Source organism: Podarcis tiliguerta (genome assembly GCF_965153285.1).
Source record: "Podarcis tiliguerta genome assembly, chromosome: 4".
Lineage (NCBI taxonomy): Eukaryota > Metazoa > Chordata > Lepidosauria > Squamata > Lacertidae > Podarcis > Podarcis tiliguerta.
Genome location: NC_139537.1, coordinates 16,092,682 through 16,108,742, shown reverse-complemented (window position 1 = coordinate 16,108,742; position 16,061 = coordinate 16,092,682). Strand labels below are relative to the sequence as shown.

General features: G+C 42.2%; 1 protein-coding gene across 6 annotated transcripts in view; it reads right to left on the bottom strand.

Annotated features, from left to right (window-relative positions):
- CEP295 (centrosomal protein 295) overlaps positions 1-16,061 on the bottom strand; it is a 35,530-nt gene that overhangs the window by 9,148 nt on the left and 10,321 nt on the right. For 4 of the 6 annotated variants that reach the window (XM_083436024.1, XM_083436026.1, XM_083436025.1 and 1 more), the window contains 14 exons: positions 15,047-15,187; positions 13,386-13,569; positions 11,599-11,748; positions 9,877-10,101; positions 8,635-8,741; positions 7,346-7,555; positions 6,408-6,523; positions 5,287-6,295; positions 4,164-4,341; positions 3,523-3,675; positions 2,962-3,177; positions 1,755-1,861; positions 697-844; positions 262-498 (listed from right to left, as the gene is read on the bottom strand). In XM_083436024.1, coding sequence (XP_083292150.1) covers positions 262-498; positions 697-844; positions 1,755-1,861; positions 2,962-3,177; positions 3,523-3,675; positions 4,164-4,341; positions 5,287-6,295; positions 6,408-6,523; positions 7,346-7,555; positions 8,635-8,741; positions 9,877-10,101; positions 11,599-11,748; positions 13,386-13,569; positions 15,047-15,187 — 3,181 coding nt within the window. The remainder of the gene's footprint in view (positions 1-261; positions 499-696; positions 845-1,754; positions 1,862-2,961; positions 3,178-3,522; positions 3,676-4,163; positions 4,342-5,286; positions 6,296-6,407; positions 6,524-7,345; positions 7,556-8,634; positions 8,742-9,876; positions 10,102-11,598; positions 11,749-13,385; positions 13,570-15,046; positions 15,188-16,061) is intronic. The other 2 variants (XM_083436028.1, XM_083436029.1) reach the window with 1 other exon arrangement.

The following is a 16,061-nucleotide window of genomic DNA, read 5'->3' as shown; positions in this document are numbered from 1 at the left end:
TATATAAAAAAAGAGGTTCACCGAATCAACATGTTGCAGACTCTACTGGTCTTTGTTCCGTGAAATTCAGATATACCTCCTATTTCTCATGCTATCAAGCTATGGTATAGTATTATGACCTTAGCTGTGCACCTTTGTCCAGCCCTATAAAGAAGAATATGTTGCTTGGAGAACACACAAAATTAAGTTTTTAAAAAAATACAAATTCATTCCCTCTGAATACTTCTGAATTTGCTATTTTTCACCTTCTACTAACATTACCATGGGAAGAGACATTGCTTAACGATGACCAGCTGAAATCTCTTGTATATTTGTCTATGATCTGTTGAATTTTACGTCGATCCGTGTGCAACATTTTTCCAAACAGATGGGAGTCAGGCGCTTCTGAAGGATCATCCTGTTTACACAGCAGAGAAACTGAAGGACCCAAAGCAGTATTTGCTTTCTCTTTCAAAGGAGAACTGAAATGACCCGGTTGCTTCCTGCCTGAATGCGACTCTGCAAGACATACCGCAACCATGCTCAACTTCGTAAAAAATTCCATGCAAATCAAGAAAATAAATGCTTTGATCCATAATTAAAAGAGCTGTGCAACTTATTCAGACTACTCCACAGCACACTTTCATATCGGACACAGCCATATAAAATAAACAGAAAAGCCCAGTCTATTGTATTACAGTTTGTAAGAAAATGTACCTGTATTGGCAAGACTTCTATCAGGATTGGAATTGGCAATGAAGCTGGTAGCAGAAAGCGAAGATGAAGCGAAATAGCCAAATGCTACCTGTTGTGCAGATGTCTGTGGACTCAATGAAGAAGGGCACCATTCTGTAGAAAGTGTTACCTAAGGCAATAATACATATGAAATATAACAATTATGAATTCCAGAACCCCAAGTGCTCGGAATTGCAACACACTTTGTTCTGAGCTCAGGTCAAGTGTATAAACCTCCACGTATTCAATTGTCAGTACACATCAGGCTCATCATGGCTCAGTAAAGTTCTCTCTGTCTCTCATTCATTCATTCAACTCACTCAAATTCCACTCACTCATTCACTCGTTCCATTCACTCATTCATTCAACAGGAACCATCCATCACAAATCACCATGCTCTCAATTCAGACTTGTATTGCTTCCCAGAACAGTTTACAAATCATGCACCGCACAGACCAGCTGATCTTTTTGGCGCTCAGATTTGGCTAATTCTCATCACAGAGTCACCAAGTAAGAGGCTCTCAGAGGAAAAGTGAAGCAATGCAAGACACAGTCGTGCTTATTTACTAATGGAAAGTGGTTTGTGTCTTTTTCTAATGTTATACGGTATAAGAGATGTAAACTTCAGGTTTCTGAAATAAGTAATACTATTCAAAATATAATGCCTTGTTTTCCAGATTATTTTTTTTAATAGTCAACGACAATTAAATGAGAATTTTAACTCCACAAAAGAGGGAGGCAGACTGCACAACTGGTGCTATATTCAGCAGTGCTGCGTTCCATTTAGTATTTTGTCGCCAGAAAACTTTTGCAAAACGAAACTAGGTATGAAAGTTAAAGAAGAGCGGAGCTTTTCAGAGCTCCCTAAAGCAAAACCAAGAATGAACAGCGCTCACGTCTGAATGCAAGTTTGTAATTAACAGTTCCAATTAATAATAATTTTTTTTTGGAAAAAACACAAAGATTAGAAAAAAGGAAGCAAGCTTGTTTAAAATAAATGCTGCGTATTACACGTTAAAACCCAGTGGTGACTAACTAACCATACAATCAGGTCTAAATGAAGGATCAGGATACGTAGCTATTATCTTTCCAGTATCATCAGAGCTTGGTAAGCCTCGATCTCTAAGACGGAGTTCGCAGGAGTGGGCTGAACACACAAAAATAAAATAAATCAGAATGACAAAGAGTAGGAAAACAGCAAGCATTTATGAATCTGAACAGGTTTTATTCCATAAGCCATTCCCACTTCTTCATTTCTGCCCAGGTTTGCTTCCACCTATCAGAGAGTACATGCTCTGCTCCCATTTCATATGTTGCAATCTCACCTGCACACAGAGAGCATGCCCTTCATAGACTTGGTTTGGAAATGCCAGCTACTGCTCTGCAATATAGGAGTGCTCTCAGGGACTTAGAATGATTCATACCAGGACAGAAAGAAAACCTAACTTATTCAGAGCTGAAAATGTTCTAACAACCATTTAATACATTATGGCATTATCAGTTTGATTTTAGGGGTGAAAATCAAGGTGCTGCTTTTGATAACAGGCCAATTAACAGCTTCGGCTCAACAAACTGCCATGTTGTTGATCAGAGGTCCCCAAACTTTGGGGGCCTGGGGGCACATTTGGAAAACTAAGAAACTGCTGTCACTGTTGCAACATGGTCTCCTTTATGAGGAAGGGCACGATAGAAATTGGTTAAATAAACCAACAGAAACAAAAACAAACCCATTTCACAGACGAAACCCCCCCCCTCCTAGAACTGGACTAAACAAAACAAATAAAACACAGATAACAAAACAGGCAATGCCATTTCCCCAAAACAATGCCCCCCCCAAAAAAATCTAAAAGGTGTTTTTAAAAAAAAAAAAAAAACCAAAGCCAAACTTGATTATTTTTGTGACGGGGCAAGCAGACCTAACAGGCACCAAGAGGGGTGATTGAAGGGCACTGTGTTGCCACCAGGTGCTCTACTGGGGACCAAAAGAAGCTCTCAGCTATATTACCCATGCGCCAAATTGAATCAACTTGTTATGGGAGCTATTATGCAATGATGTAATGGCCTCCCCTTGTAGCTTAGGTGTTCTTCAGAAGCAGTGCCGTGGCACATTAGCTTTCCATGGATCTAATATAAAGCAGACACAATATTTGGCTTAAGCTAACATTAGCATCATTAGGTTTGACGAGGCAGATTGCAAACCAAAAGGGCCCCCAACCCATCCATGCTTCAGAAAGCAACACTTCTCACCCGAGTCACACAAGCCACCGGCTTCCATCGCTGACTTTTCACACCATAATTCACTGAACTGGATCTTGCTTTCATCAGAACTTGGTTCTTGGCCATCCGCCGTAATTCTTAATAAATCTGTTTCTTCGTGGAGATCTTCATCTAGACTGATGCTGGACTGCCACTTATGGGCCCTTGAAGCCAGGCAAGTATCTCCAGTAAGAGGTTCTCTGTAACCTGCAAGTGTCAGTTGCCAATTGTTAGAAGTAAAGACCAATACTTGGCTGAACTTTTAAAATACATTATTTCAATTAGAAGATGAAAAAAGGATCCCTTTTGAAAGCAGCTCGATTCGGCTGCCGTGCAGCCCTAACAGATTTTGTAGTGATAGTATCGTATTTTGGTAGGTTCCTTCTGCTCTAAGCACTACTTAATGAGAGGATATTGGATTTGTTCGCCAATCCTTACCTTGGAATTGTGCTCCGCAATTTCTGACAAGTCTAGGAAAGGGATTTTACAGCAAGAGAGGATGAGCCATAGCATGTAAGAACTTCTGATCAACACCACACTTTTACAATTTACCTGTAGAGGAAAGTCTGCCACTCCGTGGTGTGTCAACTTCTGGTATAGCGCTAAGTTCATGCTGTTCCAAATCGAGCCCTAGCTTTATTTTTGACAAAGGCGGCTTTGAAAGTCTCCATGTCTGTTCTCTTCCCCAGGTGTCTTGAAATCGCTCTGTAAAGTAAACGTAAGTTCAGGTGACCTGCAACTGATATAGCAGCTGAAACACTGAGCTACAAACTAAGAGCTCCCCAGTTAACATTTCACTTCTACTCAGCCTGAGGCATGTTCTCTCGGCAATTCATTCTCTCGGCAATCCAAGGAAAACAATACTTACCTTTGTTCCATGGCTGGGAAACACTATCACCCTACTAGGTAGGTGCCTGAAGGCATCAGGTTACACCTGGGATTCTGATCCCCCTTTTTGAAAACCTGTGTTTCACTTAAGGCATGAAATAGGCCTGAGTAGCAGTCAGGCTTTCCTCTTTTAAAAAATGGGATCGGCCAGTTCATCCTAGAATCCCTGATGAAGAGTTCTGCAGAGCTTGAAAGCTTGTGCAGTATATTTTGTTCCAAGTCTGAAAACAGATCAATTTGAAGGAAGAAGGGAACTCAAAACAGACACAAAAGCAGGTTAACTTGACATAACAAAAGGTCCTTACCGATCTGTTCATTTGGACGAACACTATGAAACAAAATGTCCTTTTCAGCATGACTGCTCATATCAGCAACGTGAACTATTTCTTGGTTGCTGTCTTTTGCTCCTAGTGTTGGCAGCAGATGGAAGTCATCAGTCTCTCGCTGCTCTGTCATATCTCTGCATGTGCTGGACTGTCCTGCCTATAAGTAGAAATTAAGAGTACCTAAACACAAGCATTTCCCCCCACTGTAAGGCATCACACACATCCAAGAGATGATTAGATATTTAGATCAATTCTATGGTTGCTTACTTATAAGTTCTACTGTTTTTAATGGGGTTTGCTCCCAAGTAAATGCGCACCAAATTGCAACCTATACATAGAACTGGAGCAGTCTTATTACTAATCCATCTACCCAGGAGTGTGTCTGCCAGAAAGAGGCTAGATCCTTTAACTAAATATTAAAAGTTTTGAATCTGGGATCTCCAAATTGCAAAGGTTGCACTCCACCACTGAACTGCGCGTGTTGCCTCTTTTTCAGGGAATTTCAGTTATGTTCATAGAGCTGATTCAGAATAAAAAAGCTAAGATTAAAAAATGATTGCAAAAATGCTCTTCCATTAATACACTGAAGAAGGTAGGAACATTTTCTTTTAAAGCTGTAGCAAGAATAGAAGTGTGTGGGTGTGAGAGAGAAGCAGAAATATTTTCTGAGGCCTGAAATAGAAGCATTCATAACTTTGAGGGGAAATTGGTATTTTCTCCCAAAGTTATGAGTGAAATACTTTCAAAAGCTGTGCTTTGAAAATATTGTTACAGCCAACTCACATTGCTTGCCACAGTAGTTGTTTGAACAAAGGCATTTAAAATTTAATATACCAAAATTATATGGTAAATTATACTCTTCACATACTTAAAAACAGAAATATTTAGGATACATTTCAGTGCTTCCCAAAATATCACCCCCCAAAAAAACAGACTTCATAATTTCCAGAAATTGTACACCTCTAGACAAGAGTTGACTGAAACGATGGCAACGAAAGTGCAGCTACTCAAAGTTTAGGAAAACAAATCAGAGAGACGTTCTCATTCTGAATTAATCTGAAGAACAGTCAAAATGTTTTCATGCCATGTATTTAAAGCCTACCTTTTTAATAAACTCCTTTAAAGCTTCCTGCTGCTGTTCCATTTGTTGTTTCAGCTGAGTATGTTTTTTCATGAGCAAGTCCTCCTGTACCTTCTGCCGAGAAAGAAGAGCTTCCCTTTGCTTATCGAGCTCCTCTTGTAGTTCTTTCAAGTGTTCTTGCTGAGCTTGAATGCTCTCAGAGGAAGACATCATTCTGTCCCTTAATTCCACTATATCAGAATAACCAGGCGTGGCTCCACTTCCATTTTTTAACATGTAGGATTCCTGGGTCTTTTGACTCTCGCTAGAAACAAAGGAAAGCACAGACGAGAGGGGCCGCAAAGGAGGGAGGTTAGCTTGCTCCAAGGTTGTTCTTGTCCAATTTTCGGGAGGTTTGTGCTGGTGCTTTAAGGTTGCTGGCAGGAGAATCTTCTCCGCTGAAGGTGCATGAGACGTCAGTTTATCAGACCAGAGTGTTTCTGCAGACACAGAAGAGCTGCCCACAGGGAAAGTGAAAGGGGCATGCTGTGTTTGAGCCACCGGCTGAGTTGTAACAGAAGTGTCCTGTGACTTAAGCGTTAATGATTCTGGAATGCTGTGAAATTCCAATGACTGTGCTGAAGGTGTCTCCACTGCGCCCAATTCTTCTGTCTGTTGGTGTGAACTGTGGTGCGTCAACTGAAAAAGCCTTTGACCCTCCAGAGTACATACATGCTCGCTGCCCACATCAAACCGCTGTTCTGTTCCCCCCTGCTCTGATGATGGCACTGCCAACATCCAAGGCGGTTTTGAATGCTCAGCTGACTCTTGTACAGGAGCAGTCCCTAATGGCTGGTCCGCTGCTAGATTAACTCTCTGCAAACCACGGTATCCTTGAAACTGTGATGGCGCGTCAGGGACAGAATCGTGCGGTGCAAGTCTGTTAGCAGGACCTAACAATGATGCAGAAACTGAGCGGTATCTCTGTTTCAGCTTGTTCTGATACTCATGCAGACGCTTCCTGGCTTCTTCGACCGACTCTCTGTGCATCCTAAAAGAGACATATATTTATACATTTGAGCAGATAACACTTTTCAGGAGCAGAACTGCCAAGGTAGCATCAAACTGGTAGCCAGGAATGTCTTGTGTTGACAGAAAAATACCTGTTTTGGATTAGAAGGCGTTGCTGATAGTCGCGGATCATCTGTATATGATCGTCCTCTGTATGATCACCCTCTACAGAACTGCCGGCTGCCTGTAGCTCTATGGCTCTTTCAAGCTAAAGAGAAATTAAATGAAGAAAATATCAAGCACTGTGCAAAAGGCAATCGCTTGAATCAGTTCTGTGGGGAACAGTTAGTTTCTGTTTCAAAGCCAACAGCGGTCACAATATGACAGTATTTACTGAGGTGGATTTTCTTTGAGGGTAAAGGTAAAGGGACCCCTGACCATTAGGTCCAGTTGTGGCCGACTCTGGGGTTGCGGTGCTCATCTCGCTTTACTGGCCGAGGGAGCTGGTGTACAGCCTCCGGGTCATGTGGCCAGCATGACTAAGCCGCTTCTGGTGAACCAGAGCAGCGCACGGAAATGCCGTTTACCTTCCCGCCGGAGCAGTACCTATTTATCTACTTGCACTTTGATGTGCTTTCGAACTGCTAGGTTGGAAGCAGGGACCAAGCAATGGGAGCTCACCCCATCATGGGGATTCAAACCGCCAACCTTCTGATTGGCAAGTCCTAGGCTCTGTGGTTTAACCCACAGCGCCACCCGCATCCCTTTCTTTGAGGGTAGCCATATGCTTTACATGTATGGTTTGGCTCCACCCTTAGAAATACAACCAAACTGGGGGTCATGATTTGTTTCACTCCAAACAAACCACGGTCTTAAGCAAAGGCTTATGATTGGCTTACGAATCATGGTCTCTTTGAGCAGAATCAACCATTTCAAGGGAAGAACTGCAGTTTGTTGCTCCTGCTCATTAGGTAGCAGGAATGATCTTCATTTTCACATGGAAGCATCATCTATGGCTTAGTATGATGTGAACAGCCACAGAATTAGCAAATCCAACATTATGTCGGACAGAACAACTTTTCTCCTTCACCTTATGTTGTACTTCCTGCTGCTGGTGTACAAAAGGGCCCCTAATATTCACTTGTTCCGTTTGGGATTCTTGATCTTTCATTTCTTGCTCTTTTTTAAATTCCTGCTCCTGGCGCTGCATCTGAACCTTCTGAAAATCAGCCTCCAGATGTTTTTTCTGCTGTTCAATTTGCTGAAGCAATGCCAACTGCTGTTGCTTTTGGTGCTCTATCTAGTCAAACGAATAGCAATTCCGTATGTCAGTTACAGAAGGAATCCATGGCACACAATGAACCTCCCATTAAATAAATTCTTTGACAGAACAACATTTATCGCAAGTATTAATTTGGATAAAATATATAATCACAAAATAGTTACTCATCAAGAGATTCTTGCAATTAGTATAAAGCTACACTGCATCCCTGTAATTAAACTTTCTATGGAAACAACACTGAGAATAAATAAGAACACCCATAATTTTACAATACAGCTTTGAATTGTATGATATTGCAATTATATCATAGTGATCACAGATGTCTAAGAAAAGGAAGAGTGAAACCTAGAAATTAAATTGAAGTTAACTGGATATTTAAGACTGACTTCTGTGCATTCCTGGCATTGTGACTGTCACAAGTTTAAAATCATGCAAGTGCAAGCTTGCATTAGCAATTATTCTTGGCTGTCAGAAGGAAAGAAATGAGAGAACCCTATCAATTGTGTAGGTTTCCATTCCTCTCACCCCACAGAGTAGAGCAGGGATAGGAATTTCAGGAAGGGCAGGGGGGAGGCAGGCCACACACCCCTCCCAAACCATCCACTTGTGTGTTGTTGCCTTGCTGCAATGTGCCCTTGAGCTCTGACAACTGCTTGCCTGGAGGATAGAGCTGTCTGTGTAGAAAGGAGGGTACTTTACAAAGGTATATTTGCATTCATGGCTCCACCCACTTTGCCTCTGACCCTGGAAGGCTGCCCAGAAGGGAATGTGGAAACTCAGGCCAAAAAGGTTTCCCATCCCAGGTTTAGAGAATAGTTAACACTATTGTGCAGGTCACTGTGGGAAGAAGCAGGGTGTTTTTGTGTTTCATATTATTTCATTATCCTGACATTTAGCCTTAATTGTTCTTGAAATGAGTTTTCTGACATTGAGTTTCCTGTAATTTGAAATCGAAACACTAGTGACTTAAGTGCCCCATCTTATTGGTGTTAATTCATATTCTGCTCTTCATTATTTACACAACCCCAGAGGGGAGGACAACACTGGCATATCAGAACGGAACTGCCGCACTGCTGTAGACTGAAAAACAGTTATACCTGGTTTTGTCTTTCTGCTTCCTTTCTGAGTTTAGTTGCTTGTTCTTGTGGGTGATCTAGAACTACATTTCCAGCAACAATACTTTGGTCCAGTATCTGTGGCAGTTCTAAGTAGACACACATAAAACATGAATAAGTAGTAGATTAAGGATAGTTACTTATGTTAGACCCTGCATCATTTTATATAATTTGTTCTTTTAATTTCTATGCCACCCTTCATATTTGATCACAGGGCAGTTTACAATATAAATACACAAAAAACACAGCATAGCCTTAGTTCTTTTGATAACAAATTAAATATAAAGTCATCTTATAATTTATGACAGTCATATTGATGCCACCACTGCTGGTCAGCTTCCAAAGAGGTGTTTCAGCTCACAGAAGGGGTTTGTGCCCTCACTCTGAACCCTATCTAGCTTTTTTTTCCTGCTGGCAGGAAAAAGTTATTTGAAGGGGTGTAGGAGTAATTCTGTGTCCAGGGCAGTTGATATGCAGGCTGAGATCCTACCTGCCCATGGACTGTCTTGTGCATGCTCTGGTTATCTCTCGCTTGGACTACTGCAATGCACTCTACGTGGGGATACCTTTGAAGGTGACCCAGAAACTACAACTAATCCAGAATGTGGCAACTAGACTCGTGACTGGGAGAGGCCACCGAGACCATATAACACCGGTCCTGAGAGATCTGCATTGGCTCCCAGTACGTTTCCGAGCACAGTTCAAAGAGTGTTGGTGCTGACCTTTAAAGCCCTAAACCGCCTCGGTCCTGTATACCTGAAGGAGCATCTCCACCCCATCGTTCAGCCCGGACACTGAGATCCAGCACCGAGGGCCTTCTGGCAGTTCCCTCATTGCGAGAAGTGAGGTTACGGGGAACCAAACAGAGGGCCTTCTCAGTAGTGGCGCCTGCCCTGTGGAACATCCTCCATCAGATGTCAAGGAAATAAGCAGCTATCCTATTTTTAAAAGACATCTGTAGGCAGCCCTGCTTAGGGAAGTTTTTAATATTTAATTTACTGCTGTATTGTTTTTAACACTCGATTGGGAGCCGCCCAGTGTGGCTGGGGAAACTCAGCCAGATTGGGGGGGGGGGATTAATAATAATAATAATAATAATAATAATAATAATAATAATAATTTGCTTCTTTGGCTCACAAATTAGTTTCACAGTTCTTTGAATCCTGCTCATCATCATGGTCAGTTTTAATTCCTAAGTGCAAAAAACCCCACACACAAACATACCCCTGGCTTCAGGGACAGGATCACTCTTTGGTTCCGGCTCAGATTCGGAGTCATATAATCTTCTCTCTCTACTGGAAATTGTTCCAGATTCAATTGATTCAATTTCACTTGTAATTTCTGGTTCACTTCCTGTTGTCCAATGGTCTTTTTGGTTCCTGATCTTGTTTAGCAATTTTTTAAGAGCCAATTTTGACTGAGGCTCGGGTGGCTTTTCAACTTCACTACCTAAAATAAACAAACAGTACATGTGTGAGCAAGAAAACCAAGGAAGCTGTTCTTACAAGAGAGTAACCCATGCAACTCACTAGTTTGGTGTGACATTCATATGCGGTAAATATGTTAAGGCCTGGCATCACTGGACAGGACCTGCATAGGCCAGAGTCACTTTCAAGTAACAAATATACAGAGGAGGGCAACCAAGATAATAAAGGGTGTGGAAGCTAAGCCTTTGGAAGGATGGTTGAGGGAAAAGGGGAGACTGAGAGGGTGATATGATAGCCATCTTCAAATATCTCTGGGCTGTTACATGGAAGATGGAGCAAGCTTGTTTTCTGCTGCTCCAGAGGGTAGGACCCAAACCAATGGATTCAAATTAATAATAATAATAATAATAATAATATCTTTATTGTCATTGCCCCCTTTGGGGACAACGAAATTACTTGACTGCTCCATAAAAACACTAATTAAACAATACAGTATAATACAGCAAGGGAGATTAGATGACTTTCAAAGTCCGGGCTTCCCATTCAGGGCCGAGATCGCTCTGGAGAAGAAGCTGTTCTTAAGACGGCTCGTTCTTGTCTTCATCGTCCTGTATCTCCGTCCCGACGGCAAGAGCTCGAAGAGACAGTGACCAGGATGCGATGGATCTTTTACTATGTCCAGTGCCTTCCTATGGCACCTTGTGGCATAAATCTGCTCTAAGGTGGAGAGTGGGCAGCCAACAATGCTCTCTGCTGCCTTAACAACCCTGCACAACCCCATCCTGTCCTGGGTAGTACAGCTTCCGTACTGGTTAGAAAAGATGTTCCGAGTAGGCATAGGGAAGAACTTTCTGATAGTAATAGCTGTTTGGCAGTGGAAACAGACTGCTTTGCAAGGTGGTGTACTCTGCATAATGGGAGGCTTTTAAGCAGAGACTGGATGGGCATCTGTTAGGGATTATTTCGCTGTGATTCCTGCACTGCATGGGGTTGGACTAGATGACCCCTTGGAGTGCCAGTTCCGAGGTTCCAGTTCTACAGTTCCAAGGTTCTGAATTTTGAACAGATTACAAACTCATGAAACGGGCTGAAGTTTGCCAACCCAGGTCAATCCTTATTTCTTGTTACAAATATGAAATGTTTCAGTACTCTACCCTGCCACATGCACTCTTAATCTCTGGCATGTATACCCTTAGACTTTGCAGTGCCACCAAACTGCACATTCCTCCCCAAGGTCACGCGGTTAACAGACAATTCTGAAACCACTGAGCAGGATCCAACTCAACCCACTGAAATTTCTCAAGTTGATTCAAATAGGGCTACTCCAAGTATGACTAGCATTTTGTATAACCCAAGAGTCATATGCCAGTGTTTGGCAAGATATGCATCAATGTTTATTTCTATCCTTATCATTTGACAACTGCTTTATACCATCTTATATCCAGTAGTGAATATAACTGATTGGCGATACTTGTTTTCTAAGTGAATATTAATTAATAAGAATCAAGTTTTCTCTTACTGCTTGGCTCACTGTCCTTCACCTCATCCGACAAACTTGGTGGCACCTCAAACACGGAACCTGGCTCCTGGGAAAGTTCCAGCTCATCATCTTGAGATCTACTTGGCAAGGGCTGTGGGTCAAGGTGCAAAATAAGGTCTCCTTTCATTTCTGTGTAAAGAAATTAGACCATATGAAACCAACACACAACATTCTCTACTGAAAATTCCAACTACAGAGGAGGTGAGCAGTAGACATTTTAAAATGTTTTTTTAATCACACAATGCCAAGGAAAGTGAAGATATTCAATTACACTAAAGACCAATTCAGAAGAACAACTATTTCTCTTACCACTAATGACTATCACTTAACATAAATTTATATTCTAGTGAAGCAACATGTAATGAAACTTCAGTCAATAACAAGTTGCAACATGGGCAATATGGATGCCAGAATTCATTGTAAATATCACATTTGTAACAAAAACGCAAAAGTGTCACCCACCTAAGAATCCTTAGAGATCCCCAAATTGAAATGGCTTTTGAGTTTAAACCAGTACATTACAAACAAAGTACACTACCTATGGTAGGGAAAATAAATAAGTTATCTGGGATGCTCTGTCCAATAAAGTCCTGTATTATATATGTGAAAATTAGTTCACTGGGCCAGAAGCTGTGATATGGCGATTCCAGAGCAGCCCTAAAATAATCCTAGTAACTGAGAATATTCAACTGTAGGCCCAAGATGGAGAATCTGTGACCCTGCAGGTGTCAATGGACTGTCAGCCCTGACCATTAGTTATACAGTAATACCTCTGGTTGCGAACCGTCCTCATTGCGAACGCTTCGGGTTATGAGCTCCGCTAACCTGGAAGTAGCTGCTCCCGGTAGCGAACTTTGCCCCGGGATACAAGCAGAAATCACGCACCAGAGGCGTGCACGCAGCAGGAGGCCCCATTCACGAAAGTGCGCCTCAGGATAAGAACGGTTTCCGGTTATGAACGGACCTCCAGAACGAATTAAGTTCATAACCCGAGGTACCACTGTACTAGTTGGGACTGAAGGAACTTTGGAATCCAACCTAAACTGGAGGGTCACAGGTTCCCCAAGCCTGCTGTAGGCCTAAAGTAGTACTGTGGTACCTCGGGTTAAGTACTTAATTCGTTCCGGAGGTCCGTTCTTAACCTGAAACTGTTCTTAACCTGAAGCACCACTTTAGCTAATGGGGCCTCCTGCTGCTGCTGCTGCGCCGCCGGAGCCCGATTTCTGTTCTTATCCTGAAGCGAAGTTCTTAACCTGAAGCACTATTTTTGGGTTAGTAGAGTCTGTAACCTGAAGCATATGTAACCTGAGGTACCACTATATTTCCCCAATCTGTGCTGGTGTGGAGTTTTCAATGGAAGATGAGCTTCTGTGAAAAACCAATGGAACTGGCTAGGGACTACACAGAAGATTATATCATTGATCTTTCCAAAGCAGTGGCTTTCTAATTTCCTGTTTCTCCTAATCAATTTGTCTAGTGAAGTCCCCCCTGAAATCTGCCACAGAGAAACCAATAAACAGCATCGTGTGTATGCCAAAATAGGCATTCAGATTATGGGATGCACTGGCCAGGCCTGCTGGGCTTCACCACTGCCCTTTGGAAAATGACTGTGCAATACAGAATATGCTCAACCAATGTAAAACGTAACGGTAGGAGAGCTTGTGTCTTTCAGGGAAGACTGCCTGACATTACTCCAATCTCCAATAAGCGGCAAAGGAATCTCTGGGTTCCCCATAACAGTCCAAAAGTCACTTATAAATACTTACTCCTGTCTCCAGTATACATGTCTTCGAAGGCACACTCCAGCTCTCTCTGCCATTCTTCCCTGATTTCCACACGCTTGTAGGGCGGCTGAAACAACTGGGGTGGCATCTGGGCAACAATCTGTCTTCTGCGTGCAAGGTCCATATTCTGCATATGTTCAAGCTCTTTCATTAGCTTTTCCCTGTCCTTTAACAGCAAAAAAAAAAATGTCCTATTAACAAGCTGTCACACAAGCCAAGCCAGTTTATTTGACACAGCAAAGATACTTTTAAAGCTATGATGATGATTGCTTAATGTTGGGTACTTTCTGAAGACTCTCAGTTAGCAGGTCATAAAATTAACTTTAGAGGAGCGGCATTTATTCATGTAAATTATACTCTGCTGGACAGACAAGTTTGAATATATGCATGCGCACGCACACAAACAGTAGGCAGGGAAATGGAAGCTATCCATTTCAATAAGTAAAAATGACGTTGTTTTCTGCTAAATATGCCGCTTTAAAAGCAGCCTGCAATTCCTTTAAAATGGGGGGCTGTAATCTACTGCACATGATTTATAGATTAAATGCAGACATTTATTAGTCATACTTCATTATCAAACGTCAGCTTCATTTGAAGATATTAAGTGTATAATTTCAGAAGGCATATTTTGTTAATTACCACTTAAAATGAAATATTGTTTCCTTTCTCCACAACATCAGGTGCATTAAAATTCCATTAAATATTATGTGAAGACAAGCCCACATTATCCCCCCCTTAGTATCCTAGCTTTCTAGTGCATCTGCTGAATTAATAAAGCCACAAGAAATAAATCTCAAATGCAGGAAGCTGAAGTTATAGAGCAGAGAGAACAAGGGTTGGGCTTTTTAATATGTCACCTCTTAGTACCCACTAGAAGTCAGACCTACAGGACAACCCCCAAGTAAGTGAAACACTGGAAACAAGTGCATGGATTTTACCTGCTTTTTACATTAGCTTTAAAGCCTTCATTTCTTTAATAGACTTAATTCCATTGTGATTTTCAACACGGTACACTTTTTTATTATTCCACATTGGCTTGGGTGCTGAGTTGGCAGAGAGGGGAACTGCTGAAAACTGAGTAGAGGCACCTTTCAGGAAGGCTTTTATGGAAGAAGCAGGAATGAACTCTTTCTGTAAGCTTCCTTCTACTCACTGAACTCAGGATCCGCTCCTTTATATCTTTGTGTAACTACACCAGAATAGGTAGCTACATTCTGTGAAAGTAGGTCATGCTGAAAAGAATTCTAGCTGTATTGAAGTTCAACTCTGAAGTACCTGCACAATGCAGTTAAAAAACAACAGCCCTCTTCTCCCATATATTAGAATGCTTTGCGTTTCATCAATCTTACGCCCACAAATGCCAAACCTTACCTACCCTGAGGCCTGAATTACTTCAGCGTGGCTTTCTAAATGTTCAACTATATTTCATCTTTGACAGTGGAAAGAACATTGCACACCGTGAACCTAGAAACTGAGGATAAGCACTAGGAACGCTTTAAGGGCTTGAACTTTAAACAATCCATTATTTCAGAATCTTTCTGGAGAAAGGTTAGGTGATTGTACTTTGAATTCATTAAATATACAGTGCCCAATTTGCTATTATTACTCATCTGATGTTGGGGGAATGTTTCTACTTTGCTTACTCGTGCAAGACGGACCATCTTCAAGGCATGCTTCCCTCTTAGGCGAGCTTTTTCTTGCTGTTCTCTCCTCTCTCTCTCTTCGTTGCTTTGCAGTCCTTCCTTCCGTTTGGCTTCCACCTTGGCAAGTAACCGAGCATCTGGCTGGGAGTCAACCAGCAACAAGTTAGGAATACCAAGTTCTACGGTGCTTCAAAAGACTATACCCAGAAGTATAGTTTTGTAGGTAAAAGGTAAAGGTAAAGGGATCCCTAACCATTAGGTCTAGCCACGGATGACTCTGGGGTTGCGGCGCTCATCTCGCTTTACTGGCCGAGGGAGCTGAGTACAGCTTCCGGGTCATGTGGCCAGCATGACTAAGCCGCTTCTGGCGAACCAGAGCAGTGCACGGAAGGCCTTTTACCTTCCCGCCGGAGCGGTACCTATTTATCTACTTGCACTTTGATGTGCTTTCAAACTGCTAGGTTGGCAGGAGCAGGGACCAAGCAACGGGAGCTCACCCCGTCATGGGGATTCGAACCGCCAACCTTCTGATCGGCAAGTCCTAGGCTCTGTGGTTTAACTCACAGCGCCACCCGCGTCCCCAGGTAAAAGGTACTGAACCCGAATACATTTGGGACTAACTTCCCCACCCAACTACCCAAGGGTGGCCCTCAAACAATATGTCAAGTCTCTGTGATTTCAACCTCAATTAGACAATAAACTATAAGGAAATAATGTACTGTTCAGTGTGGCAACTGATTCAGTGGCATGGCTTAGCAGAGCAGCAAATGTGTGCCCTACTAAAGGCAACAGCTTTGCAGAATGGAAAATAATTCAGTAAATTGTGTGGGAGGACTACAGCAGAATATACTGGGGACCTCCGAAGGACCCCATAAGAGCCTGCTATAAGAGCATGCCATCCCTGCTTCTGGTTTAATCAAATGAGAATCTGCTCATTTGAATCTGCTGCTAGAGTTAAACACAAAATAGTGGGAAGAAGGAAACACTGAGAGGCAGAGAACATGTGAACTTAAGA